Here is a 26,919-nt window from a genome sequence, read left to right on the forward strand (position 1 = left end):
CAATATAAATAATAGTTTTGATTAACTAAGCAAAAGTCAATATGTCCGAGTGGTTAAGGAGACAGACTCGAAATCTGTTGGGCTTTGCCTGCGCAGGTTCGAATCCTGCTGTTGACGAAAGTGATTTACGTTTTACTTATGTTGATCGGGGTATGTTGGTTGGTCGTTTTAGTACAACCTGTACCTTTAAAAGTTCATAAACAAACTCTAAAAATATATGCTAGTCGTCTTCTCTTATCAAGCAAATCTGTTAGGAAAATGGAAAATTCTAACAGAACAATGCAACAAAAAAAAAAAAAACTCCTTAGAAACAGAGGAACCAGGATGATGAGAGCACACAAATTATACAGAGGGAGACGTGGAGATGTCTATGACCTTGTCTCATCCATCGTCATGTCTCATCCTTGTCATCCTTCTCTTTTCCGGTCATCCCTCTGCCTCCGGAACCTCCATCATTCCCCACCTGATGAACAGGGCGGCGCGTATGTTCAACAGAGCGAGGAAAGCTAGACAATCGAGAGAATTCCTACAAGCTCACAACATGGCGCGCGAGTCAGCAGGCGTGCCACCTCTAGAATGGAACAAAGGCCTGGCCCGATACGCTGATAAATGGGCTAAACAACGTCAGCCCGATTGCAATATGATACATTCAAATGGGCCTTACGGCGAGAACATGTTCTGGTACCGGCGTAGGAGGACGTGGTCGCTGGAGAGAGTGGTGACGAAATGGTTCGAGGAAAGGTTTAACTACGACATGAAAACAAACACGTGCGCATCGGGTGAGACGTGCGGCCATTACACGCAGATAGTGTGGCGAACCACCACAGCCGTTGGATGCGCACGCGTGAAATGCAATAACGGTCGTGGCTATCTTGTGGTTTGTGAATATGATCCACGTGGGAATTACGAAGGTGAAAGCCCTTTCGATAAAAACAATTAAACGAAAAAAAAATAGAGATTGATCGAAAACATTTTTTTTTTCTTATATAATGAAGATATATTATTTATGCTTTGTCCTCGCATATATTGAAGAGGTTATGGAATTTTTTTTTTAATTTGATTTTAAAAAAAGTGTCCTGTTTTTTTTTTTGGTTTGTATTGATCAAAATAATAAAAAGGGAAAAAAAAGAGAACGTCGACAGCAGGGTTCGAACCTGCGCGGGCGAAGCCCAATAGATTTCAAGTCTATCTCCTTAACCACTCGGACATATCGACTTATTGTGTTAGTCATGCGTATATTCATTTATTTATACCACGAAAAGTTTACGTCGACGGTGGATCGTTTATTCGTTTATTTGATTTGGCACTTAGCAATTGGCAACTGGTATGATTCGGTACGAGTCGTTTTCTTGCATACCAATTATAGGAACATTATAAAAATATATAAAAAAACACGACCATACATTTTTCATATAATCATAATCAAAGACTACAAAAAGTCTACACGTGCTTAAGCTTGAGGCTCTAGAACTCAAGTGATAGCAAATAAAATAAAGAAATGAAAAATGGATGGTCTGAGATCAAAGTGAAACACACTCCACATATTATTATTATTACACATACCAACTTCGGACTTCTTCCCCCCGCCATTTGGACTTTTTTTTTTTTTTTTTCCCATTTTCTCTCTCTAAGACTTAACACCTGTCGTTATCTGAAAACATAAATCGATGAGCTCGTCGCCGTCAAGGAATCCGACGACCGCCGAAGCACCTCCACCGCCACCGCCATCAACATCGACGACGGATGCGGTGGCCGCGGAAAGTGGTTCGTCTAAGAAAGTGAGGAAACCTTATACCATCACCAAGTCTAGAGAGAGCTGGACTGAGGAAGAGCATGATAAGTTTCTTGAAGCACTTCAATTGTATAATTCTCTGCTTCTATTTGTTTATTTTTTCTTGTGTTTATTAGGGACACTTGAGTTATTTTAACTTTGCTGCTGATTTCTGAGTTTTTAGTTAAGTCAGAGGAAGTATTATGTTTATTATTATTTTTTTTATTATTATGTTAGGTTTAGTATCTTAGCTATAAGATCTACTTCGTTGAGTTACATTGATCTAGTTGGTTGAGTTACATCAGATCTTTTGTAGCAGCTCATGTTGAACTTAGCATTAAGATTCAGAGAAATTGTTACATGTTATTATCTTTGAATAGAAGCATATATATATATATATATATATGTCTAATAATAGCCAGCTCTGTATTCTCAAAGTCTTTATACTTGTGCGGACGTTTTGAAAGTGTTATTGCTTTAGCAAGACCCTGATTGTGCTGATACTACTGGTCTCTGTTCCTTAGGTTTGATCGTGATTGGAAGAAGATAGAAGATTTTGTTGGTTCCAAAACTGTAATTCAGGTTTGAGAATAGCTCCTCTGAGAATTTACACATTTGTTGGCTATGTATTTCAGCTTTATTTGAATATTTACTCTACTGCAGATAAGGAGTCATGCCCAAAAATACTTTCTAAAGGTTCAGAAAAACGGGACATTAGCACATGTGCCACCCCCTCGGCCTAAGCGCAAAGCAGCTCATCCGTATCCTCAAAAGGCATCAAAGAACGGTTCGATGGTTTTATAATCCCTTATTAGTTTGGTTAAGGTACATGAGTCTTTTGTTCCGTTTACTTGAGTTGTAACTCCATTTTTTTGTTGTAGCTCAAATGGCACTTCAAGGTTCCACGTCTTTTACTACGCGAAATAGCGACATGCCGGGATATACTTTGTGGGATGATGCTTCAATGCTGCTAAACAGAGTTATTTCACCACAGCCAGAACTTGCTAATCTTTATGGAACAGAAGGCATGCACTTTTGTCTCTCTTTATTTTATTTTTTTACTTCGTTTTATTGGTAGTAGTAGAGTAGGTTCTATCAAAGGACGTTTCATGTGCTTATTATGGCATATAACGCCACTGATTCAGCTAATATTGGATCGAAGGGCATATTAAATGTTAGTAGCCCTTCTACATCTGCTGTGGGAAGCTCAAGCCGAAGAACAGTATCAGGTTCTGAGATTGTAAGAAAGTCGAAACAGCCTCCCGTGCTTCACGGTAATTTAACCATCTGTGAACACTCTATATCTTAAGGCCGTGGACACTCTACTGATAAATACTTTGCAGCTGTTCCTGATTTTGCTGAAGTTTATAACTTCATTGGGAGTGTCTTTGATCCTGAAACGATTGGTCACGTGGAAAAGCTCAAGGAAATGGATCCTATTAATTTCGAAACTGTGAGTCAGAGTTTACAAGCTTTGAGACTACAATAATGGTACAAGCTTCTAGCATCCTTCATTGATCAATGTATGTTTTGCAGGTTCTGCTATTGATGAGAAACCTCACAGTTAACTTATCAAACCCTGATTTCGAATCCGCTGTAAGTGTTAAATTTACGATAAAAGTTTTATGATTCTTATACAATTAAAGTAGTTTTTTGCGCTTGCGTGAGTAAATATAATCTAACCTCAGCTAGTCCGACTGTAATAATACTGCAGAGGACAGTCCTCTCATCATATGAACTGAACACCGAGCTCCCAAGCGTTGGTACCACTGATTCCCTTGTCAAGAACTCAACAAGCGACAAATCATCGTAACAAAAATATCAGCCATCAGCTATAGCAAGTAAGTGTTTTTCCTTCTTTTCCAGTATTAGAAATCACATGCAATCATGGTTAGACGGATAGATATAAGTCTAGTGACAGTGATCTAACTCTTAAGGTTTCCAATGAGAGTTATATAGTTTTCACTGTAGTCATAGTCATAGTCAAAATGACCAGGATACAGTATATATATACACCTCAGGCTTCTTGCAAACTTTGTAAAGTCTTACATAAGAGTTATATGGTTCTCACCGTATTGGCAGGTTTACTCATCGGTTTTCCATGTTTAATAAACTTTGGTGTTATACGTCACTGGGAATCACAATCTTGTCAATGCATCATCATGTGAGGAATTGTGTTAAAGTGGTTGTTGTTTTGAGGAGAAACATAAACGAAGTTTTAGGCTATAGGGTCTTGCGCAGATTTTGACAAGGACCTGTGTAAGGTGTTTTCTACTAGTTGCGGTTCACGGGTTTGCAAGGCAGCCTCAGCCGCAGGTACTCTTGTACAAAAAGTCTCTTTTTGTTTGTGTTGTGTATTTATTATATGTTCAGCTGTTGAATTTTTCCCATTTCGTGGATTATATTTTCACTAAGCGGGTGTCAAGGATAAGTCTTAGGACTGACTGTAATGGTTCAAGATCAGTGTTAAGTACATAGCGGTAACTCTGTTTGTTTTAAACTTGACAGCTTTCTCTATTAGGTGTTTCATTCAGAGTTCTGTTTAATTAAAAGAGAACGAAGGTAATGAAGGAAACCACCCCAATCAAATCAAATTGATGTTTGTTGTCACACCAAGTCATGTCTATAAAAAGATTCTGCAATTTTGCAGAGATTGTATTCCAATAAATCAATAAATAATTACTTGTTATCTGAGTAAGTTAAAAATCTTAGAATCACAAACCTCATGGTTTTATAGGACAGAGTATCTTCTGGCTTGTGTTCCTCCAGGGAGAGAGAAGGCTTGATTAGTTACGTCTTCAAGAACACGCTTGAGTTCAGCTTTTGCTGTCTAAACAGATATTTCGGTAGGCCCTTCAACGAACAGATAAAGCTTGCGTTGCCCAGGTCCGGGCATACTTCCTGACTCATAATACTGACCTCTAACGGTAATGGCGGCTCCACTCCACTCTGATATTGGACCAAGCGTTTCTTTGTGGGTGACTCTCCACCGAGCATTTTGTGGAAAATCATTGATTTCCAATTCTGCTTCATAGTGTTCAGGCATCGCATCAGCTTGAAGAATCCTTGCAAGGTTGTGTTGCAGGTTAGCGGCAGCAGCCATGGCTGCAACGCGGCCTGCTCCATCACAAGGAGGGACACCTGCCACAGTAACAAGCCCGCCACCATTAGGCAGCAATTGGTTAGCTGTCACAGTAGCTTCAGCAGCAGCAGAAATGGCGGCTATCTGAGAAAGCATAGCTTGTTGCTGTGAGATATCACTACCAGCCTTTCTTACTACATCATTCTCATCTTCTGAGTCAGAATTCTCTTCCTCATAGCCATACTCCTTCGCTTGTGCTTTCTTTGCTGCTTTCCTGACTTCCTCCTCCTCTTCATTGAATCTAAAGCCACTGCCACCATAGCCAGTTCCATGAGCTTGCTCAATACCCTGTTTCACTTTTGCCATGATGAACCCATCGGCCACTGCTTTTACATCACCAGGAACAAGCTGCTCAGATAGTTCCAGGGCCTTGACTAAATCTGGTGCATATTTTGCATCATCCTCGGAGAGAAAAGTTACAGCACAGCCTTTCCGCCCTGCCCTACCTGTCCTGCCAACACGATGCACGTAGTCTTCATAGTGGTTCGGCGGATCAAAGTTTACAACCAAGTCAAGCTCTTTCACATCTAGACCCCTGGCTGCAACACTTGTGGCAATCAACAAATTGCAGACAGTGCTCTTAAAATCAGATATAGCTGATTCACGATCAGCCTGGTCCTTACCCCCGTGAAGAGATAGACAGGCATAACCATATTTGGTCATCAAATCATTATACAATACATCACATTTGTCCTGTGAACGAACAAAGACCAGAATTTTTCCTTTCTCATACCATTCCCCAAGAAGTTCCAAAAGTCTTCTGAACCTCTCACTCTCCGGTCTGATTTCAACTAACTGAGTTATATCTTTATTCACAACACTCCTCCCACCAACCTGTATTTCCACAGGATTGTTCAAGACTTTACGTGCCAAAGTTTCAACCTGGCGTGGAAATGTGGCAGAGAATAGCACAGTTTGACGATCATGTCGAATATTTTGTACAATACGAGTAATTTGAGGCTCAAAACCCATGTCAAACATACGGTCAGCTTCATCCATTACCAAAAATGTGACCCTTCGCAGATTGGTGATTTTTCCACTGCTTGTACAAAGAATATCGATCATTCTGCCAGGAGTACAAACAACAATCTCGGTACCTCGCTTAAGATCATTGATTTGCTGGGCAACTCCTGATCCTCCATACACAGCCACACATCTTATACCCAATGCCTTGGCAAACTTTTTGATATCGCTGTGAATCTGCTGAACAAGTTCTCTAGTAGGTGCCATTACAAGCCCAATCGGCCCATCACCAGCTTCAACGGGAAACTGATCTTTGATATGCCTCAACATTGGCAGAACAAAGCCAAGGGTTTTACCTGAACCGGTTTTTGCAACCCCAATGCAGTCTCGTCCGCTCATGATGATTGGGAGTGCTTGTGCTTGGATAGGCATTGGCTTTTCATAGTTGAGTTTCTTCAAAGTATCCAAGATTTTACTGGTTAGTCCAGTCTGGTACCAAGATTTGATGGGTCTTGGTACATCTTTCCCATGTACTTTTAGCTCCAAGTCCCTTCTATAAGCATTAACTACATCCTGTGTCATCCTAGAGATATCCTTGACTTCGATATAGAAGTTCTTCCGGAAAGGTTCATACTATATTTTGGAGTGGTCAACAAGAGACAATTTATCTGCTTTAGTCTTCTTAACTCTCTTCATGAACTCCTCATCGTCTTCGTCTAAACTTGGATCATTATGATGATTCATTGGTTCTGAATAATCATAATCAGAATCAGAATCTTCACCTTGAATTATCCTACCGAGGGCCTTATTAAAACCTTTGTTTGCCCGGTCACCACTTTCCTTGTCATTCATATTGCTAAGCTTCTCAACCTCACGTAATACCATAGTATTCATAAAAGCATCTAAAGGATCAACATCATCATCATCTGCAGCTATATCACCTCCATTCTCATTCTCCATGTCTACCATCTTGGCATCTCCACCGTTTTCAGGTATAGTCTCTCCATAAACATCCATTTCTGAGTCTGCATTGTCGTCGTCATCATCAGATTCTCCTTCAAGAGTCCAAGCCTTACCAGCAGCGTCAAGACCCTTACTTTCACTTTGAGCTTCCTCCTTGTGCCTCTTGAGCTCTTGCCACTCCTGGACTCTTCTCCTCCGTTTGTCTACTACTTCTTCATCCAACTGCTTCTGCTCATCCTCTACATCTTCTTCTTCTTCTTCTTCTTCTTTCCGGGTTTTGATCTCACCATGCCTGCTGGTTCTTGAGATTTTCATGTCAAGCTTGACATCATCATCATCATCATCTCTATCTTCATTACAACCCTCTCGTGACTTCTCCTTTTCATGTTTCTTCCTACCCTCCCTGTCTCTCCTCTCTCTGTCCCTTTTCCGATCTTTGCCCTTATCTCTCTCACGTTCACGGTGTCCTCTTTGCTTGTCCTCCTTCACTCTGCGTTTCTTATCCCTCTCCTCATCTTCAGAATCGCTAATCCTCCTCTCTCTCCGACTCCGACTCCGTATCCTCTCATCTTCTTCTTCTTGAGAATCACTTCTCCTAACTCTCTCAGACCGTCTCTTCTCCGAAATGGTCTCCTTCTTCCGCTCCGTACCGCGATCACCATCTCTACGATACTTCTCGTTCAAAGAAGCATCATCGTCTTCCTTGCTGGACTTAGATTTCTCTAACTTCATCATCTCTAATGCAACAAAATCCCGATAGAAAAGCACGTAACCTACCCTACCCAGATTCAAATCAAATCCACCGGCCAAGCCAGAGAATCTTCAACGATTATAATACATCCACTCTAAAATTTTCCGACAGAAGCTTCCAGAAGAATCGAGAAGGACTCTTACCCTACACCGTAACGCGTCCGACGTCTCGTTGATGTGGACTACTGTTATGTTGTGTTAAGTAACCAACCGCCTTAATATTTTGTTGGGCCCTGGTTGGTTGTGCTGGTAACAGATAGACAAAAAAAAAGTAAAACTAAAAATTGTTATTGGGCTAATTGGGAGTTATTAAGGTTCACTAGTCGAGATTTCGTCAATTTTATCACTTCTTCTCTTTTAATCTAATTTTTATTTTTATTTTTTTTTGTCTTCTCCTGTAACTTTAAAAAGCAAATTCAAACATTATTAAGACTTTGGACTCACATTATTCTAACTATTGTATGTAATATCCTTTGATTTCAGTGTCAAGGGTAAAGTTCGTGGATGATTATTATTTATAGTTCCTTCTTAGATAAAAGTTTCAATTTAAATCAAAAATAGCAAAATTTTGAAATGTATTATTGTGCCAGCTACCGGCATCTTGACTATCTTTTGCGTCGAGATGCATTAACTCTTTTTTTCAATATCTTTTCAGAAAAAAAAAACGACTGAATTCATACAAATGTGGGTCATGTAACTTACTTGGTTCGTTTACCACAAATATATATATATATATATATATATGCATATGGACCGTCCATTGTGCCTTCTAATAATATGTTTCACAGGCATTTTTTGCCTATAACCATTAAATACAATAATTCATTATGAATGTTTTCTCCATCCAAAAATGTAACTGATATGGAATATGACTAAGTAATACTTTGTATCCACACGAATTGATTTGGTGGTTAAATGCTCTTCTATAATTAAGAAGCAAGAAACTTTAGCAGGGTTTATAAACCAAGTTGAGAAAGACGGAAAGCCATAGACTCTCTGGTGCATAGTTGGTTGGTAGGCACACTTTAATGCTCAGGACTCGGGAGATGAAGAATAAAAATTTCCACACACATATAGATATATGTGTGTATGATAATTTATTTGTAGAAATTGATAAATTTGCTTTACAAAACGTAATAAAAATTGATATTACTTAGTTTTATTTAAGTCTTTACTCTTTACAAATAAGAGGGCCAAACCTCAAATTAATATCATATATGTAGAAATTGATGTTGCTATATATGTTTGTATTAAGTTATTAACACATCCATATATGAAATGATATATATATATATATATATATATATTTAAATGAATATAGCAAACGCGAACCCTTTTATTAATAATCTAGTAATATTTTTCATAAGCCGAAAAGAAACGACTTATATATACTGTATCACACACAAGACAGTATAATACTACTGGATAATAAATCATACTTAATACTACTGGATAATAAATCATACTTACACACATGCAAACTGTAATTTACTGTAGTTAATAAAACAAAATTCTATTTTTTAATTGTTGATATCGTTAATAAGAGGGATGAGTTTTTCCATCGTTATGGGGTCCAAGAACACGTGGTCCACGCCGGCTTCATGGAACGCCGTAAACTGCTCTTTGGACGACGTCACGCCCACCATCAACGACGAACATCCCTTGTCTCTTAACTCCTTAGCCTTACTTGCCTAAAAATAATACAAACAACGAGAAGAGGAAACTTTTTTAAAATGGAAGCTGTTACGCTATATATTAAGCGATGATGGATCCTATATATACATTATACCTTAGTCAGGACGATAAGGTCATAAGAAATCAGCAGCTGGACGTCTGTCAAAGTGAAAAAACACATAGAAACAAGTCCTCCGGCTTTTCTGATGAGCTTTTCATGATTCCGACGGAAAGCATCATCGGGATTGTCGTCAACGATTAACGCTTTGAACAAGTGCTTCCTAAAAGTACCGTTTCTCATCCCGGTGTTGAGCTTGTTATAGACCGACTCCATCTTTTCGATGCTTAACGGCATAACCTCGCATTTGTCAATTCCAGCCTTTATCAAATCACTACGCTGTCCGTCTGTGACTCCTTTTGAAGTCACACCCACGATCATCGACTTCACAAGATACTTCTCCCGAAGATCCCTAGTTACCTAATTAAACAATTTAAATAGAGAGAGAGAGGATTAGATTAAAGTTATATTGATCTTTAAAAAGTTTGTAAAAAAATCGTTACCAGTTTTGTCTGTGGGTTTAATATTAAACTCAATTTTTTGTACCTTGATTCCATTTTCTACGGTGACCATGAGGATGATAAGGTCGTAGGAAGCCAACCCGAGGAGATGTTCCATCATACATGATCAACGGTCTTTACCACTTTGAGGTTAATATTATCTCCCCCAGCGCTTTCGATGATCTTCTCGTAGTTCCTATCTACGCCAGTACGAACCAACAAAACGTCGATTTTCTTACTGCTTGATGCCATCTTCGAGATTTTGGTTTTCCTTGAAAACGTCCAAGAACAAAAGTGTATATAAGTATTAGTAAATAATAATAAGAAAGAACCAATAATTAAGAGTTAACTCACATAGGTACGATTGCTATCAGTAGATTATCTATGAAAGAAGAAATAAAATAAGGTTTAATTAGGAGATACCGATCGAGAGAGAAAAACCAAGAGCGACACAATACAAGTGAAGATTGATAGCATTCTCAAGTCTCATTTATAGAGAAACGTAGGAAAAATCTTCAATGCCATAATTTTCTTTTGGCTCAAGGATGATGATTGATGACAAGTGTCATCTTAATGATGGTATGCACAGTGATTGCATACTGTGATGCATAAAGAATCTTATTCAGTAATTTGTTTATTTTTACTACGGATCTAATTTGTTAATAAGACGACTTGACCCACTCATTTTTACTACCATTTACGTCACATTATTCTCCTTATGTCGTTTCCTTTGATCTCATCATTATTCATTACTCTTGTACAAAAGTTTCTTACAATTTTTTTTGTTTGTGTTGTGAATTTAGTACGTTCAGCCGTTGAATTTTACCCCATTTATATCGGGATTATATTTCCACTAAGCGGGTCTCAAGGATAATAAGTCCTAGGACTGACTGTAATGGTTCAATATCAGTGTTAAATAAATAACGGTAACTTCATTTGTTTTTAAGTTGGCAGCTTTCTCTATTAGGTGTTTGATTCAGAATTTTGTTTGATTAACAAAATATTATATACAGGAAAGAGAGAACGACGGTAATGAAAGAAAACCACCACCAATCTAATTTGATGTTTGTTGTCACACCAAGTCAAGTCTATAATAAGACTCTGCAACTGTTGTCATACTTGTTTTCTGAAAGCATCCAAGAATCACAAACCTCATGGTTTTATAGGACAGAGTATCTTCTGGCTTGTGTTCCTCCAGGAAGGGAGAAGGCTTGATTAGTTACGTCTTCAAGAACACGCTTGAGTTTAGCTTTAGCTGTCTTGACAGAATTTTCAGTAGGCCCTTCAACGAACAGATAAAGCTTGCGTTGCCCAGGTCCCGGCATACTTCCTGGCTCATAATGCTGACCTCTAACGGTAATGGCGGCTCCACTCCACTCTGATATTGGACCAAGCGTTTCTCTGTGGGTGACTCTCCACCGAGCATTTTGTGGGAAATCATTGATTTCTAATTCTGCTTCATAGTGTTCAGGCATCGCATCAGCTTGAATCCTTGCAAGGTTGTGTTGCAGGTTAGCCGCAGCAGCCATGGCTGCAACGCGGCCTGCTCCATCACTAGGAGGGACACCTGCCACAGTAACAAGCCCGCCACCATTAGGCATCAATTGGTTAGCAGTCACAGTAGCTTCACCAGCAGCAGCAGCAATGGCGGCCATCTGAGAAAGCATAGCTTGTTGCTGTGAGATATCACTACCAGCCTTTCTTACTACATCATTCTCATCTTCCGAGTCAGACTTCTCTTACTCATAGCCATACTTTGCTTGTGCAATTTTTGCTCGTGCTTTCGTTGCTGCTTTTCTGACTTCCTCCTCCTCTTTGTTGAACTTAAAGCCACTACCGCCATAGCCAGTTCCATGAGCTTGCACAATACCCTGTTTTACCTTCGCCATGTACCCATCGGCTAGTGCTTTCACAGCATCTGGTACTGGCTGCTCAGATAGTTCCAAGGCCTTGACTAAATCTGGTGCATAATTTGCTCAGATAGTTCCAAGGCCTTTCCGCCCTGCCCTACCTGTCCTGCCAACACGATGCACGTATTCTTCATAGTGGTTCGGGGGATCGAAGTTTACAACCAACACAAGCTCTTTCACATCGAGACCCCTGGCTGCAACACTTGTGGCAATCAACAAATTGCAGAAATTGTTCTTGAATCCAAATATAGCTGATTCACGATGCCTTTGGTCCATAACCCCGTGAAGCGATAGACAAGCATACTCATGATTGTACATCTCATCACACAAAGCATCACATTTGTCCTGTGAACGAACAAAGACCAGAACTTTTCCTTTCTCGTACCATTCCAGAAGAAGTTCACGAAGTCTTGTGAACCTCTCACTCTCCGGTCTGATTTCAACTAACTGAGTTATATCTTTATTCACAACACTCCTCCCACCAACCTGTATTTCCACAGGATTGTTCAAGACTTTGCGTGCCAAAGTTTCAACCTGGCGTGGAAAAGTGGCAGAAAAGAGCACAGTTTGACGGTCAGGTCGAATATTTTGTACAATACAAGTTATCTGAGGCTCAAATCCCATGTCGAACATACGGTCAGCTTCATCCATTACCAAAAATGTGACCCTTCGCAGATTGGTTATTTTTCCACTGCTTGTGCAAAGAATATCGATCATTCTGCCAGGAGTACAAACAACAATCTCGGCAGCTCGCTTAAGCTTATTGATTTGCTGGGCAACTCCTGATCCTCCATACACAGCCACACATCTTAGACCCAATGCCTTAGCAAACTTTTTGATATCGCTGTGAATCTGCTGAACAAGTTCTCTAGTAGGTGCCATTACAAGCCCAATCGGTCCATCACCATCTTCAACGGGAGGCTGATCTTTGATATGCCTCAACATTGGCAAAACAAAGCCAAGCGTTTTACCTGACCCAGTTTTTGCAACCCCAATGCAGTCTCGGCCGCTCATGATGATTGGGAGTGCTTGTGCTTGGATAGGCATTGGCTTTTCATAGTTAAGTTTCTTCAACGTATCCAAAATTTTGCTGGTTAGTCCAGTCTGGTACCAAGATTTGATGGGTCTTGGTACATCTTTACCATGTACTTTTAGCTCCATTTCCTTTCTATAAGCGTTAACTACATCGTCTGTCATCCTTGAGATATCCTTGACTTCGATATAGAAGTTCTTCCGGAAAGGTTCATACTCTATTTTGGAGTGGTCAACAAGAGACAATTTCTCTGTTTTAGTCTTCTTAACTCTCTTCATAGACTCCTCATCGTCTTCGGCTAAACTTGGATCATCATCATCATTCTTTGGTTCTGCATAATCATAATCATAATCATAATCAGAATCCTCACCTTGAATTATCCTACCAAGGGACTTACTAAAACTATTATTTGGTTGGTCACCACTTTCTTTCACATCCTTGTTAGAATCTAGAGAACTACTTCTAAGCTTCTCAACCTCAGGTAATACCTTAAAATTCATATAAGCATCCAAAGGATCAATTTCCTCTTCATCTTTAGGTCCAGCACCTCCACTCTCGGAGACAGTACTCTCCGAGTCTACCATCTTCACTTCTGAGTCTGATTTATTATCTTCATCATCAGATTCTTCTTCAAGAGTCCAAGCCTTTCTGGTCTCTGGACCCTTACTTTCAATTTGAGATTCCTTATGTTTCCTCTGCAACTGTTGCCACTCCTGGAGTCTTCTCCTCCGTTTCTCCACCTTCTTATCCTCAACTTCTTCTTCTTCCATAGAATTCTTCTCACCATTGTCACCCCCATGCCTGCTATTTCTCTCACTCTCTTTCCTTGTACGTTTCAAGTCACGCTTGATATCATCCTTCTCCTCCCCTCTGCGTGTATCCCTCCCTGTCTCTTCTTCAGAATCACTAATCTTCCTATCCCTCTGTCTCCGCATCTTCTCCCTCTCATCATCATATTCTCTCTTTTCACAATCACTTCTATTAACTCTCTCACACGGTCTCGTACGCCTCTCCTTCTCTCGCCGCGTCTCCTTATCACAATCCTTACGGTCACGATCTCGGCGATTCCTTTTTAAATCATCATCCCTCCCCATCTTAAACACCACAAATACGGATACAGAACCAATTAATTACGCAGATACAAAGAATTTAACCGCCAGCTCAAAAAATTCCCGGTGACGACGACGAAGACGAAGCTACCGGAAGGGTCGAGACTCGAGAACGAAACCGTACGCAAAAAGTCTCGTTAATGCTTTGCCCTATTTTTCTCATTTTTTATGTAAGGGTTAATTTTGTTGTTTTTAATTAATTAGTAGCAAAATCGAAAGTGGAGGTTCAAGCCTTTAAAATTGGGCCGCTACTTAAAAATCTAAATATTTCAGACAGTTGGGCTTTATAAGGCTCAAGGCCCACTAAACGAGGTTTTCGTCAGTAACCCTAAACGAAACCCTAGTATATTAGTCCTTCTTAAACTGAAGCTGCGAAAGGCCTAATTTCTCAAAAGAGTCTAAAGAGACAGAGAGAGTGAGAGACAGAGAGAGACCTAATCGAGAGAAATGGCCGCCGCCGCTGCTCGTCCTCTCATCACCGTCCAAGGTTTGGACGGTGACATGGCCACCGATCAATCCTCCACCGTCGTATTACCCGACGTCATGACGGCGCCTGTTCGTCCCGACATCGTCAACTTCGTTCACGCGCAAATGTCGAACAACAGCCGTCAGCCTTACGCCGTGTCCAAGAAGGCCGGTCACCAGACCTCCGCTGAGTCCTGGGGAACCGGACGTGCCGTCTCACGTATCCCTCGTGTTCCCGGTGGTGGTACTCACCGTGCTGGTCAAGCAGCTTTCGGTAACATGTGTCGTGGTGGTCGGATGTTCGCTCCTACCAAGATCTGGCGCCGCTGGCACCGTCGTATCAATGTCAACATGAAGCGTCACGCTATCGTCTCAGCCATCGCCGCAACTGCTGTCCCTTCGCTTGTTATGGCTCGTGGTCACCGGATCGAGAACGTTCCTGAGATGCCTCTTGTTGTGAGTGACTCCGCCGAAGGTGTGGAGAAGACCTCAGCTGCGATCAAGGTTTTGAAACAAATCGGTGCTTACGATGATGCTGAGAAGGCCAAGGACAGCATTGGGATCCGTCCTGGTAAAGGTAAAATGAGGAACCGTCGTTACATTTCTAGGAAGGGTCCTCTTGTGGTTTACGGAACTGAAGGGTCTAAGATAGTTAAGGCGTTTAGGAATCTTCCTGGTGTTGAACTTTGCCATGTTGAGAGACTTAACTTGTTGAAGCTTGCTCCTGGTGGTCACCTTGGTCGGTTCGTGATCTGGACCAAGTCTGCTTTTGAGAAGCTCGAGTCTATCTATGGTTCGTTTGAGAAGCCATCTGAGAAGAAGAAGGGATATGTGCTTCCTCGTGCCAAGATGGTGAATGCTGATCTTGCCAGGATTATCAACTCCGATGAGGTTCAGAGTGTTGTGAAGCCGATTAAGAAGGATGCGAAGAGGGCTGTCCTTAAGAAGAATCCTTTGAAGAACTTGAATGTGATGTTGAAGTTGAATCCTTATGCTAAGACCGCGAAGAGGATGTCACTGTTGGCTGAAGCACAGAGAGTCAAGGCCAAGAAGGAGAAGCTCACCAAGAAGAGGAAAACCGTTACCAAGGTAATCCCATTACTTCATTTTTTTGTATATCGATCATTGTTTAGTTGTTGTGTATGCATTTCATTTGGCTGAACTTATTTCTTAACTGTGAAGTGTTAGGTAGTTGTTTACATTGTATGTTAAGCTGTACAATAAACTATGCCCCTCTGGTTTAGTGTGTGAGTGAATTCAATTTGTAGTGTAGGTCTTACCATTGTAATTCTGAAATGTTGTGGAGTAGTTTCGTCTTGTAAATTGGTTATGTGGGATTCCTTGTCTTGTTATGTACAATTAAAAGTTGTTCCCTTCACGAACTCAATTTTGAAATCATCTTTGTCTTATCTCTTACATCAGGAGGAGGCGTTGGCAATCAAAGCAGCAGGCAAGTCGTGGTACCAGACTATGATCTCCGACAGTGATTACACCGAGTTTGATAACTTCACCAAATGGCTCGGTGCTAGCCAGTAATCATCTCGTCTGCTTTGGCACACTTCCATATTTTAGTCAAAGATTTTGGTCTTTTTTTTTTAATATCTGTTTTGTGTTTTGGAGTCTGGATATTAATTAAGTTGAATTATGAACAAGTTTCACTTTTCACTTCTTCAGTTCTTACTCCTATATCAGTTTCCTTTATATATTGTTTTGTTCCTTCGTATCTTTTGATGGTATGAACCAAATTAAAGACAAGCCCTAGGTTGAATCTTGGAACTTGGAAGGCTTTTAAGGTTTAAGCTTCATATTTTTTACCCAGTTAGAAGAGATTATGTTAATTTATTTACTGTTTAGTGTTGATCAGTCCTCAAGGCTTGTGATCAATAGTTAAGGTTAAGCCCAATACAAACTTTTCAAACTCAAGTCAAGAGCAGTTTAACGATATTTGATTAATACATACTTAAGGAAGATAGAATGCCACGTGGTGTATAGGGTTAGTTTGTATCATTATCGTCTTCTATGGTTTCTGGAAGGCGCGCCAAGAGTCTCTTTTTATCTACAAATCATGACCGTCCATCTCACGGCATCTCTAAAAGAAAGGCTGAAACTAGAAGCTTCATTTTATCATTAGCCAATTCTATAAATTGATTCGCTAATTAAAGTAAACGACAACTTTTTACAACAACTTGTTCAGGTTTCTCCTTTGATCGATCTCTGTATTTTCCTAGTTAGTTGAGTATGTTCTTGTAATCTTATCTATCGATATATATAGATTCTTCAGTTTTGAATTCTCTGTGGGGTTTTAAAAAGTCTTTCACGCTTTGCAGAGAGAAGCAAAATTTGAAAAGAATGGTGAAGAAGAGTTACCCCGAAGTGAAAGAAGAATACAAGAAAGCTGTTCAGAGATGCAAGAGGAAGCTCCGTGGTCTTATCGCTGAGAAACATTGTGCTCCCATCGTACTTCGTCTTGCGTAAGATCCTCCCGCTGGTTCTAATCTGCTCTGTTTCTGTACAGTTTCTTTTGTTTTGCTTATGAGTGTTGCTGCATTTGTGAGTTGTTCAATGGATTGCCTCCGAGAGCAATTTTGTTTGGGAAAATTTGCAGATGGCACTCGGCTGGGACATTTGACGTGAAGACGAAGACTGGAGGACCATTTGGGACGATTAGGCATCCTCAAGAGCTAGCCCATAAAGCTAACAATGGTCTTGATATTGCCGTCAGGCTTCTTGAGCCTATCAAGGAGCTGTTCCCTATGCTTTCATATGCTGATTTCTATCAGGTATATTTCAGTGTGCTGAGTTTTTTTAGGCTGTAATATTTGACCATAGGATGCATCAAATTGTAGTAATTAATAGCCACATATAATCAGGGTTTTTGGATGCATCAATGATTGTAACTTCCAAATGTAGTAGTTACTAGCTTGAGGTGATTTTGTTTGTTGAAACCGCTAAGTTATGACTCAAAAAGGTTCTTCTCTAGGCTCTAGCCTGAGTCGTCTGTTATTGGCCCTCTGGTTTGTTTGCAAAGAAATCGAAGAGATTATATACTAGATTCACATATGTATGATTATAACTGAATTTAGAAATTTACCTTGTATTTCCTATCGGTATAACGGCTTGATTCATTTGTTTTTTCTTGGTCACTGTAGCTAGCTGGAGTTGTTGCTGTTGAAATCACTGGAGGACCCGAGATTCCATTCCATCCTGGTAGACTGGTGAGTCAATATTCAAGTTCTTCTTGTTGAAACGCAACTCACTGATGATTGATGATGGTCTGATACAGACACCACCAAAGTGACGTTTTCTCTCTTCTTAGTAATGTTCATGTGATTAACTGAACCAAGCTTCATCTTTCAGGACAAAGTTGAGCCACCTCCTGAAGGTCGTCTGCCTCAGGCCACCAAAGGTAAAGCAGATCTTATTAAAACAATGCTTTTAGTTTGAATTCAGGTACCAGATTGTAGATACATGTTTATAATCTTTATTGTAAATTCAGGTGTGGATCATCTAAGAGATGTGTTTGGTCGGATGGGACTCAATGACAAAGATATTGTTGCATTGTCTGGTGGACACACCTTGGTATGTATGCTGCATCTAGAAACAAAAGACTTATAATTGAGCCTAAAATATGTGCTCTTCTCAGTTTTGGCTCATCATACCAACTTTTACTTTCAGGGTCGGTGCCACAAGGAGCGCTCAGGATTTGAGGGAGCATGGACACAAAATCCTCTTATTTTTGACAACTCCTATTTCAAGTAAGATCAGTTTCTCTCTGCTTATGTTTTCCTCATGCTTGAAATTGGACCGGAGCTGAATCAGAAGCTCTTGAATCTTAATGGTTTATCAAACAGAGAGATACTAAGCGGAGAGAAAGAAGGACTTCTTCAACTACCAACCGACAAGGCTCTTCTCGAGGATCCTCATTTTCGTCCATTTGTTGAGAGATATGCTGCAGTAAGTAACACAACTCATCATTTCATGATTCTCATGATCATATATATATATCGTCAAACGGATTTATCACTGATTCAAATGTTACTCTCAGGATGAGGATGCCTTCTTTGAAGACTACTCGGAAGCTCATCTGAAGTTGTCTGAACTTGGGTACATTTCTCTTTAACTTTTTCTTTTTGTTTTGATGTAATGTCGTAAACTTTGATATATTCCTCAGAAAACTCAACTCACAAACACCCGATTTTGTCTAAAAACCGATCATAATGAATTAAACTCAACTCAGAGGAAGTTATCACATGGGTCTTTGTTTATGTGCTTTGCAGGTTTGCTGACTAAGGAGTAATCAGTTGGAATCTGGCGTCAATGCCCTATTTCTTGATTACTGTTCTCTCGCATTATCATTGTAATCATATTAAAATAGAACCAAAAAAACAGTAAAATCGAATGTTGTATTGTACGTGTGCCTTGGGGTTGTGTTGTAACTAATGAAATAAGACAACTCAGTTGATGTAAACAAACAAGTCTCTTTACAACATCTTCATATACATGTTTGGAGGCTAATTAGTAATCTCGTAGTTAACTAAACTACATATTGATAGTTGTGTTATCGTAGTTTTAAATCTATGACATTCGAGCATTTGTGATCGAAATTATGGATCCACCAAAAAAAAATGAATATTATATTTGAATCAAAAATACAATATGGAGATATTTAAATATGAACCGATGCTTGAATCTCAATACGGCGACGTAGCACAACTCTGTTCCACCCAAATAATCCATTTTCATTACAGGACACACACACACACACTCTCTCTCTCTTCGATGGACCTAAGATGAACATTCTCCGACCTCCGACGTCATCATCGTCGTTTCCACCTTACCAAAACTCCGCTCCGTTAACCCCACCGGTGGTTTTCTCTCTCACCCACATCCCCATAAATCTCTGCTTCACCGCCGCTGGTCGATTCACGCGCCGCCAATTTTTCCAACGGTCCGCTTCCGGCACTGCTAATAGCTCCGCCGGAGACCTCTCTTCCTTCTTGGGCTCTCCATCAGAGGCCTACTCAACACACAACGACCAAGACCTTCTGTTTCTACTCCGTAATAGAAGAACAGATGAAGCTTGGGCTAAGTATGTTCAATCCACTCATCTCCCTGGACCAACTTGTCTTAGCCGTTTAGTTTCTCAATTATCTTATCAATCCAAACCCGAGAGCCTCACGCGCGCTCAATCTATCCTCACGCGCCTCCGCAATGAACGTCAGCTTCATCGTCTTGACGCCAATTCCCTCGGTCTCCTCGCCATGGCTGCAGCCAAGTCTGGTCAAACCCTTTACGCCGTCTCCGTCATCAAGTCAATGCTCCGTTCCGGTTACTTACCTCACGTTAAAGCGTGGACAGCTGCGGTAGCTAGCCTCTCTGCTGCCGGAGATGACGGACCGGAGGAATCTATCAAACTATTCACGGCTATTACGCGACGAGTCAAACGTTTCGGCGACCAATCTTTGGTTGCTCAATCTAGGCCTGATACGGCGGCGTTTAACGCGGTGCTTAACGCTTGTGCTAATCTTGGTGATACTGACAAGTACTGGAAGCTGTTCCACGAGATGTCTGAGTGGGAATGTGAGCCTGATGTTTTGAGTTACAACGTTATGATCAAGTTGTGTGCGAGGGTTGATAGGAAGGAACTGATTGTTTTTGTGTTGGAGAGGATTATTGATAAAGGGATTAAGGTTTGTATGACTACAATGCATTCTCTTGTTGCAGCTTATGTTGGTTTTGGTGATTTGAGGACTGCTGAGAGAGTTGTTCAAGCGATGAGGGAGAAAAGGAGAGATCTTTGTAAGGTTCTACGAGAGTGCAATGCAGAGGATTTGAAGGAGAAAGAAGAGGAAGAAGCAGAAGATGATGATGATGATGCGTTTGAGGATGATGAAGATTCAGGTTATTCGGCTCAAGATGAGGTAAGCAGCAGTGAAGAGGAGTTTGAGGATGTGTTCAAGAAATTGCTACCTAACTCGGTTGATCCGAGGAGTGACCCACCATTGTTGCCCAAAGTCTTTGCTCCAGACTCAAGAATCTACACGACGTTGATGAAAGGTTATATGAAGAATGGGCGTGTGGCAGACACAGCTAGAATGCTCGAGGCGATGAGGCGTCAAGATGATAGAAATAGCCACCCGGATGAAGTTACATACACCACGGTTGTGTCAGCTTTTGTCAAAGCTGGGTTGATGGACAGAGCACGGCAGGTGTTAGCCGAGATGGCTCGGGTGGGTGTTCCTGCGAATAGGATTACATATAATGTTTTGCTCAAAGGATATTGTAAGCAGTTGCAGATAGACAGGGCAGAGGATTTACTAAGAGAGATGGCTGAAGATGCAGGGGTCGAGCCGGACGTGGTTTCCTATAACATCATTATAGATGGATGCATTCTTATAGATGATAGCGCAGGAGCTCTAGCATTTTTCAATGAAATGAGAACGAGAGGGATTGCACCAACTAAGATTAGTTACACAACTTTGATGAAGGCTTTTGCAATGTCAGGGCAACCTAAGTTGGCGAATAGGGTGTTTGATGAGATGATGAATGATCCAAGGGTCAAAGTTGATCTGATCGCATGGAACATGTTGATTGAAGGGTATTGCAGGCTAGGTTTGATTGAAGATGCTCAGAGAATAGTTTCAAGAATGAAAGAAAACGGGTTTTACCCAAATGTGGCTACCTATGGGAGCCTAGCCAATGGGGTTTCTCTGGCGAGGAAACCTGGTGAGGCGCTCTTGCTTTGGAAGGAGATAAAGGAAAGGTGTGAAGTGAAAAAGAAAGAAGCATCTTCAGATTCTTCTTCAGATCCTTCTCCTCCGATGCTGAAACCGGATGAAGGGTTGTTAGATACACTAGCAGATATATGTGTCAGGGCTGCGTTTTTCAAGAAGGCATTGGAGATAATTGCATGCATGGAGGAGAATGGGATACCTCCGAATAAGACTAAGTACAAGAAGATTTATGTGGAGATGCACTCGAGGATGTTCACTAGCAAACATGCTTCACAAGCCAGAGTAGATAGGCGGGTAGAACGAAAGAGAGCGGCTGAAGCTTTCAAGTTTTGGCTCGGTTTACCTAATTCTTACTATGGAAGTGAATGGAAGTTAGGTCCAAGAGAAGACTAGATCATTATATTGATCAGGCTGCTCTCTTATACAACAATGTATACTAGGTTCTACCGTAGATGTAAGTCAGTAGGTGAGTGAAGAACAACATAATCATTCAACACAAGTCCATGTAATAATACTAAGGAGTTTCTGGCATTGTGTAATATACAATTGACTGTTTTTATAATCAGGCTCATAATTAGATTTGAACAATACAATGGCAATGCACATGCTAAATTTACTTTAAATTTCTGTTCTAAGAAAGGTTTTTACTTGGAATGCTAATCATCTTGACCTGGATGACTGGCTCCGGGAATAAGATGAGGAGAGGACCTATACATGAAATTATGGCAGGGTAGAGATTAAAATCTGATCTTTTATCCATCTTTTATCTGTTTATTTCTCATTCTTGTCTCTGAGTTGGGTGAAGGTATCTACCTGGTAAGTCTTTGGCCCCTTCTTGAGCAAATATCCGGCAATATTCAGGTTCTCTAGGAAAGTATCGATGCCTGGAACTCGTAGGCCAATCCTATCAGCTAAACTATACATCTCCTGCAGTAAAATGTTTTTGAGTAAGAAATTGGTCATCCGATAATTAAGTGTCAGAGTAGCGACTAGCAAAATGTCGAGGCGAGAAGTTGTCCATACAGAAACAGAGAAACAATCTTTCTGCTGCAGCTCTGATTGCTTATCAAGAGCACTTAAGAAACGTTTGGCCTCCTTTTGTTGACTCATTCCTCCACTCCTACCAAAATCCACAACCCCATGTTCATCTATAAGCTTATCATACAACGATTCTTTCATTATTTCAACCACATCCTGTAGTAGCAAATCCAAGGACAGAAGTCAAGACAATTTGTCCAAGCCAACATCACAACAACGCAGATTTGAATTGAAATTTTCAAGCTAGCTGCTTATCTTATCAACAATAACGAGCAGATAACATAATACTTGTATACATGTATGGCATGGATGTTAAGTCGAGTCTATGGTCAAACATATGCATGTAAGAACAGAAATAGGGTACAAGACATTTCATGTTCTGGCTTACCATGGCGTCTTGGACTGTTATTTCTTCCCTCAAGTCAACCCGAGCTCTAGCTTGCGCAAGCCTAACCAAACTTTCCAGTTGTCTTGCTGTTATTGGTGTGCTATCAGCAGAAGTGTTATGGTCTCTCAGCTTCAAGTAAAACTTCTTTATGATCTCTCCAGCTTCCTTTGACATCCTGAACAGAAAAAGAGATGTTAACCATAAGGCCTAAAGTAGCTCGCGGGCATTTAGTAGTTGCAGCTGGGATACAGATCAAATTACTTAGGGTTGACAAAAGTCCGTGCATAAGCAACATATTTCCTAAGCAACTGGCCAGGAACGGGAGAAAAGTCGTCATCTTTCTTAGAGTCTAACCGTAGTCTTGAAAGTAGAGAATTCCCTTTCGCATTTATATTTGCATATCCAGCATTCTGTGATGATGCTGCATTAAATATTAAGCAAGAAGTCAATAATTTATCTTTCATAAGGCGATGTTTATACTAGCTATATACCTAACAACCAAAAGAAAGTGGACCTAGCTTAAACTTCTTCAATGCAGGTGTTGTTTCTCCACTTGCAGAATGAAGCTGCGAGAAATAATAAAAGGTAATCAATGGCTCTGAATTAACAAACGAGTAGAGTCAATAGAGTCTTTTCACAAACTAGAATATCTCTTCTATCCACCAAGTAGTTCATATAAGGTTTACAATGAGACAACGTTCAGATATGTCAAATGAACTGTAGCTGTAGCTGTAACTGATTTGTTCCATCTACGAGAGATAAAAATCTGCTAATAGATATGTGAGGCATGCTCCACAACAAAAATTTGAGATGAAGAGACTCACCGACATAATATGTTCTGAGACTTGCTTATCGAGTAGCTCATCAGGTTTGTCAAGTAATATGAAAACTAAATCAAACCGTGAGAGAAGGGCAGCACTCATTTTTAAGTTCTCGTTTACAGTTTTTGCACGGCTGAAAATGAGATCATAAAGACAACGTTAAATATCGTAACTATAATTCAAACATTCCCACAATGATGAGTAGCAAAGTAAGAAAATTACTTGTAGTGGCCACAAACAGGATTTGCTGCTGCTATAACAGAAGTTCGAGCTGATAGACTAGCTACAAGCCCAGCCTTTGCAACAGAGACACATTGTTGTTCCATTGCTTCTAGCAGTGCCTGTGGCAAAGTGATGTAAGTAATGAGAAAAAAATGCAGCATCAGAAGTAATGCTTTGCTGATAAGAAAAAACCTGATGCTCGGTGGTCATTTTATCGAACTCATCAATACAGCACAACCCCCCATCTGCGAGTACCATGGCACCTGCTCACAGGTAGCACTAGGTTAATAAATACGAAGGTTTCTCGTCCTACACACAAATCAGTTGAAGATATTTTCAAGTAAGAGTTCCTACTTCCTACGCATGTACAACTTTTCACTAGTGTGAAGTTCTTCAATAAAACTATATCCTAAGTCTGATTAAAACTGTTGAAGATGCAAATCCTTGAATGAACTATCTATATCTTGTTAAATGAGCCCCCATTCTAGCAAAACTATAAGACAGCAGTATAAAATTCACATAAAATGATATCACTTGAAACCGATTAAGGTATGCCACACCCTCAAGCATAAAAAATAAGCAAATCGTTTTAGCACCTCTGACGCAACTAGACTGCAACTACGTATTTTAGTAAAACTATCTATCAACAGCATCGCAAACCCATATTGGAAACAGTATAATCATATGCTATGTAAGTTTGTATTGGCTAAATAAAGCAGAGGGAAGGAGCTACCAGCCTCAAACGCATAGTCATTCGTCATGGAATCTTTCACCACAGCAACAGTGAGCCCTGCTTTAGTTGTCGCATTACCACATACATAAATGCCACGCGGGGAAATGGCAGCTGCTGCTTGCAAAAGCTGACTTTTGCCCAATCCAGGGTCACCTATTATGCATCGAAAATCATTAATCCAAATTTGGTGCTTCAATCTAGTTATGAAAAACCTTCCCTCAGTTCATGTACTCTATAGCCTAGGTTTATACCAATGAATAAAAATATTGATTCGAAAGCTTACCAACAATTATGACATGAATGTCTCCCCTGACTGGAACTTTGTTCCGATCCATTGAGTGCTTCCTTACACCTCCAAAAAGAGATAGTGTTATCCCAGCTGTTGAAATGATAAGAAAAAATAACAAACAACAGAAGTATTATGGTGTGCAATTCTTCGAATTGTAATCATCATGTCTTTACCAATGATATCCCAGGGAAACTTGTTATTGAGAGATGTATAACCTTTGACAATTTCATGGCCATAAATAGACGGGCAGACTGAATGAAGTATGAGACGGAATGTATCAGATCCATATTCTTCTTTGAACTTCACAATAAATTCCAAGTCTCTCTGTGAGAATGAATATAAGTCACCAACATCTGCAGACTGGGTACTGCTACTAGAGTCTTCTGAGTTCTCAAATGCAGACTGCCGCTTGGTATTTTTCACTGAAACTGCCTCTATAAACAAATAGTAAAATCCTTGATTCTTGGTCTTCGATTTCCCTGAAACAGTAGCATTTTAAATGTTTGTTAAGTTTAAGCATAGCTTAGCACATTGAATCAAGGGAATCTCTCTGAGAGTATGGTAAAATGGTATTTAACACCACTAGTGAGGCTTTTAGTTCCTTTATCTTTGGTAAAAAGTCATTATGGGTAACACAAACAACTGATCTGTGTTCTAATTTACTTTCCTGCAATGAGAAGCCCAAAACCCATAGAAGAAAACTGCAAGAGAGAAATTTCTAGCTATTCTACGGTTTAAGGATAGCAGGCGTTTGGGCATGGTATTGTTTAGAAAATATTGGACACAACAAGGATTGATAATTTATAGACCAATACCTCCTCCGATATCCATGTAATTATTAATGACCCCTATAATCCCCGTAACTGTCACCACATCACCAGGGATACATGTGTTCACAAGGTCTTCCGTCAGCTCACATTCTACAGTTCGGGGTACCCGTCCTTCTTCATGGTCTTCAGGCTTTTGCATTTCCTGTACCCTAAAATACATTTGGAGAGCTGCTTAACAATGCAAGATACATAACTAACAGATATGAAGGACACAAAATGATAAGGCGCAAATAGAAGAACACCTGATTTTCTGAAAGTCGATTGTCTGAGCTGAGGACCGGATTGGAGTAAACGTTTTGGACTTGCATCCATGAGCATCACATTTTAGGGGAGGTGAAAACTTTCCATCAGTAAATTCCCGGGTTATGCTAGTTTTGCACTTTGCACAGTCAAAAGCCATCTGTGTGACAAGGGGCTTCACAGTACTAACTTTAACAACAGTCCCATGAACTGTTACAAGCTTTCCTGCAATTTTCAAAGCACACACTCATGGTACATCTCACTTAAAGTTTATCATCATATTACTAAATACGCGAAATGAGCAGTCTACCAATATATGCTGCTCTCAGGTTTTTCAGGCAGATAGAAGATTCTGGATAATTATAGAGACGAACATTGATCTTCATGTCCTTCTCAAATTCATTAGTCTCCCATTGACCTAAAAGAACCTGTGAAAGATGAAATAAGTCTTCATCTCATGCCAAACAAGAAAACAAAACATAGTGAACTTTAATACCTTACCTTGTGAACTGCAGCATTCATACATGGGATAACTCCTTTGGGATTATCCTCCAGATTTAAGAAAAATTTCTCGATATCGGATATTTTCTTGAATTGTTGGAGATCAAGAGACAAAGAGAAGGAACCACCACCTTCTTCATTTACCTGTTTCTCTCCCAATTTGTGTCAATAGTCCCATGCCATGAAAAAGAACTTATAAACTTGTTTCTCATCTAAGAATAACTAACTGAGGTAAACGAATCTACTCAGTCTACCCTGATTTAAAGCCAAATCGAGCTAATTAGGTTACAGAGTATACAGGAAAATTGCTATAACAAGCTTCACTCAAATTCGATTCATAGATATCTGATGCAAAACTTATCGTCAATTGAGTTTATAAAGCACTAATCTGAAGGTGGCGAATATACCTGAGAAACTAGGTCTCTACCAGGAGAGGCGGAGAATATGCGGATGAGCTCCGCCGTGAGCAGCAACTTCTCCTCGTCGATAGCCAAGTTCTCGTTGTCCCTGATATACACAGCTAATAATTTCCCTATGTCGATGGAATCAATTCCGGTGATCTACGGCGACTCGAATTCATACTTGCACCGTCGCTGCCGCCTCCGTAAAACCCCATCACCGCTTAAATCACCGTAACTCGTTCGTCCGTCAGTCACTGAGTAAATATCGCTTCGGCCAATGGGTTTTGGCGGGAAAAAAAGAAGTAATAAGGCTTTTTTGGTAAGTGGGCCGAATGATTAAACCCAAAAACCCAGAGATAAGAAAAAATAAATAGGATAAAATCA

At 40.3% G+C, this 26,919-nt stretch overlaps 6 protein-coding genes, 2 non-coding genes and 3 pseudogenes across 15 annotated transcripts; 6 read left to right on the forward strand and 5 right to left on the reverse strand.

Annotated features, from left to right (window-relative positions):
• Positions 1–35: 35 nt before the first annotated feature.
• TRNAS-CGA (transfer RNA serine (anticodon CGA)) lies at positions 36–117 on the forward strand. Its single transcript has one exon. It is a non-coding gene; the product is annotated as a tRNA-Ser (tRNA).
• A 247-nt stretch (positions 118–364) lies between these two features.
• Positions 365–940, forward strand: LOC104767392 (pathogenesis-related protein 1 pseudogene; annotated as a pseudogene).
• Positions 941–1,133: 193 nt separating this feature from the next.
• TRNAS-UGA (transfer RNA serine (anticodon UGA)) lies at positions 1,134–1,215 on the reverse strand. The gene has a single exon. It is a non-coding gene; the product is annotated as a tRNA-Ser (tRNA).
• Positions 1,216–1,442: 227 nt separating this feature from the next.
• On the forward strand, positions 1,443–4,271 carry LOC104764657 (protein REVEILLE 8). 4 transcript variants are annotated; one of them, XR_763771.3, is made up of 9 exons: positions 1,443–1,861; positions 2,296–2,353; positions 2,435–2,558; positions 2,653–2,796; positions 2,917–3,045; positions 3,115–3,224; positions 3,308–3,367; positions 3,464–3,612; positions 3,854–4,271. XR_763771.3 is itself a non-coding variant. In XM_010488231.3 (9 exons), exons 1-8 carry the CDS (start codon positions 1,668–1,670, stop codon positions 3,582–3,584), a joined length of 918 nt encoding a protein of 305 aa, XP_010486533.2. In that variant the 5' UTR covers positions 1,443–1,667; the 3' UTR covers positions 3,585–3,612; positions 3,854–4,271. The 4 variants fall into 4 exon arrangements, 1 of the variants encoding a protein (XP_010486533.2); XR_015590695.1 differs by having other exon boundaries at positions 2,934–3,045; XR_015590696.1 differs by having other exon boundaries at positions 2,934–3,045; positions 3,486–3,612.
• Positions 4,272–4,337: 66 nt separating this feature from the next.
• Positions 4,338–7,760, reverse strand: LOC104745131 (DEAD-box ATP-dependent RNA helicase 45 pseudogene; annotated as a pseudogene). The gene has a single exon (XR_015590682.1). The product of XR_015590682.1 is annotated as a DEAD-box ATP-dependent RNA helicase 45 pseudogene (transcript).
• A 1,145-nt stretch (positions 7,761–8,905) lies between these two features.
• On the reverse strand, positions 8,906–10,467 carry LOC104745134 (two-component response regulator ARR22-like). 2 transcript variants are annotated; one of them, XM_010466310.3, is made up of 4 exons: positions 10,245–10,283; positions 9,868–10,092; positions 9,379–9,741; positions 8,906–9,280 (listed from the first exon to the last, which is right to left on the reverse strand). In XM_010466310.3, exons 2-4 carry the CDS (start codon positions 9,940–9,942, stop codon positions 9,110–9,112), a joined length of 609 nt encoding a protein of 202 aa, XP_010464612.2. In that variant the 5' UTR covers positions 9,943–10,092; positions 10,245–10,283; the 3' UTR covers positions 8,906–9,109. The 2 variants fall into 2 exon arrangements, with proteins under 2 accessions (XP_010464612.2, XP_087356980.1); XM_087500854.1 differs by having other exon boundaries at positions 9,868–10,467.
• Positions 10,468–10,756: 289 nt separating this feature from the next.
• On the reverse strand, positions 10,757–14,019 carry LOC104767393 (DEAD-box ATP-dependent RNA helicase 45). The gene is given in 1 exon segment (XM_087500844.1): positions 10,757–14,019. A coding segment is annotated over 1 exon segment (2,877 nt). The 5' UTR covers positions 13,859–14,019; the 3' UTR covers positions 10,757–10,981.
• A 214-nt stretch (positions 14,020–14,233) lies between these two features.
• LOC104764659 (large ribosomal subunit protein uL4z) lies at positions 14,234–16,003 on the forward strand. The gene is made up of 2 exons (XM_010488232.3): positions 14,234–15,427; positions 15,761–16,003. The coding sequence occupies exons 1-2, from the start codon at positions 14,321–14,323 to the stop codon at positions 15,872–15,874; spliced, it is 1,221 nt and encodes a 406-aa protein (XP_010486534.2). The 5' UTR covers positions 14,234–14,320; the 3' UTR covers positions 15,875–16,003.
• A 415-nt stretch (positions 16,004–16,418) lies between these two features.
• Positions 16,419–18,810, forward strand: LOC147920118 (L-ascorbate peroxidase 2, cytosolic). 2 transcript variants are annotated; one of them, XM_087500853.1, is made up of 10 exons: positions 16,419–16,532; positions 16,666–16,809; positions 16,944–17,118; positions 17,488–17,553; positions 17,696–17,744; positions 17,835–17,917; positions 18,014–18,093; positions 18,190–18,292; positions 18,384–18,442; positions 18,616–18,810. In XM_087500853.1, the coding sequence occupies exons 2-10, from the start codon at positions 16,688–16,690 to the stop codon at positions 18,626–18,628; spliced, it is 750 nt and encodes a 249-aa protein (XP_087356979.1). In that variant the 5' UTR covers positions 16,419–16,532; positions 16,666–16,687; the 3' UTR covers positions 18,629–18,810. The 2 variants fall into 2 exon arrangements, with proteins under 2 accessions (XP_087356979.1, XP_087356978.1); XM_087500852.1 differs by having other exon boundaries at positions 16,481–16,574.
• A 197-nt stretch (positions 18,811–19,007) lies between these two features.
• LOC147920119 (pentatricopeptide repeat-containing protein At3g09650, chloroplastic) lies at positions 19,008–21,660 on the forward strand. Its single transcript, XM_087500845.1, has one exon. It carries the CDS (start codon positions 19,129–19,131, stop codon positions 21,463–21,465), a length of 2,337 nt encoding a protein of 778 aa, XP_087356971.1. The 5' UTR covers positions 19,008–19,128; the 3' UTR covers positions 21,466–21,660.
• Positions 21,559–26,852, reverse strand: LOC104764661 (putative DNA helicase MCM8; annotated as a pseudogene). The gene is made up of 17 exons (XR_015590684.1): positions 26,542–26,852; positions 26,135–26,278; positions 25,944–26,061; positions 25,636–25,858; positions 25,379–25,542; positions 24,779–25,042; positions 24,558–24,653; positions 24,275–24,427; positions 23,734–23,804; positions 23,542–23,660; positions 23,323–23,452; positions 23,013–23,064; positions 22,760–22,919; positions 22,499–22,673; positions 22,096–22,266; positions 21,886–21,999; positions 21,559–21,780 (listed from the first exon to the last, which is right to left on the reverse strand). The product of XR_015590684.1 is annotated as a putative DNA helicase MCM8 (transcript).
• Between the last annotated feature and the right edge of the window lie 67 nt (positions 26,853–26,919).

Source organism: Camelina sativa, chromosome 19, assembly GCF_030686135.1.
Source record: "Camelina sativa cultivar CO46 ecotype springtype chromosome 19, ASM3068613v1".
In the NCBI taxonomy this organism is placed as follows: domain Eukaryota; kingdom Viridiplantae; phylum Streptophyta; class Magnoliopsida; order Brassicales; family Brassicaceae; genus Camelina; species Camelina sativa.

Bases quoted from the DNA above. Each gene is read 5' to 3' on its own strand.
- LOC104764657 (XM_010488231.3), top strand. From the start codon at position 1,668: ATGAGCTCGTCGCCGTCAAGGAATCCGACGACCGCCGAAGCACCTCCA. The intron at 1,862-2,295 runs GTATAATTCTCT...TCTGTTCCTTAG, and splicing joins TTTCTTGAAGCACTTCAATT to GTTTGATCGTGATTGGAAGA. The intron at 3,368-3,485 runs GTAAGTGTTAAA...ATAATACTGCAG, and splicing joins ACCCTGATTTCGAATCCGCT to AGGACAGTCCTCTCATCATA.
- LOC104764659 (XM_010488232.3), top strand. From the start codon at position 14,321: ATGGCCGCCGCCGCTGCTCGTCCTCTCATCACCGTCCAAGGTTTGGAC. The intron at 15,428-15,760 runs GTAATCCCATTA...CTCTTACATCAG, and splicing joins AGAGGAAAACCGTTACCAAG to GAGGAGGCGTTGGCAATCAA.
- LOC147920119 (XM_087500845.1), top strand. From the start codon at position 19,129: ATGAACATTCTCCGACCTCCGACGTCATCATCGTCGTTTCCACCTTAC.
- LOC147920118 (XM_087500853.1), top strand. From the start codon at position 16,688: ATGGTGAAGAAGAGTTACCCCGAAGTGAAAGAAGAATACAAGAAAGCT. The intron at 17,554-17,695 runs GTGAGTCAATAT...TTCATCTTTCAG, and splicing joins CATTCCATCCTGGTAGACTG to GACAAAGTTGAGCCACCTCC. The intron at 18,094-18,189 runs GTAAGATCAGTT...TTTATCAAACAG, and splicing joins TTTGACAACTCCTATTTCAA to AGAGATACTAAGCGGAGAGA.
- LOC104745134 (XM_087500854.1), bottom strand. From the start codon at position 9,942: ATGATGGAACATCTCCTCGGGTTGGCTTCCTACGACCTTATCATCCTC. The intron at 9,742-9,867 runs GTACAAAAAATT...TTGTTTAATTAG, and splicing joins CCGTAGAAAATGGAATCAAG to GTAACTAGGGATCTTCGGGA. The intron at 9,281-9,378 runs GTATAATGTATA...TATTATTTTTAG, and splicing joins ACCTTATCGTCCTGACTAAG to GCAAGTAAGGCTAAGGAGTT.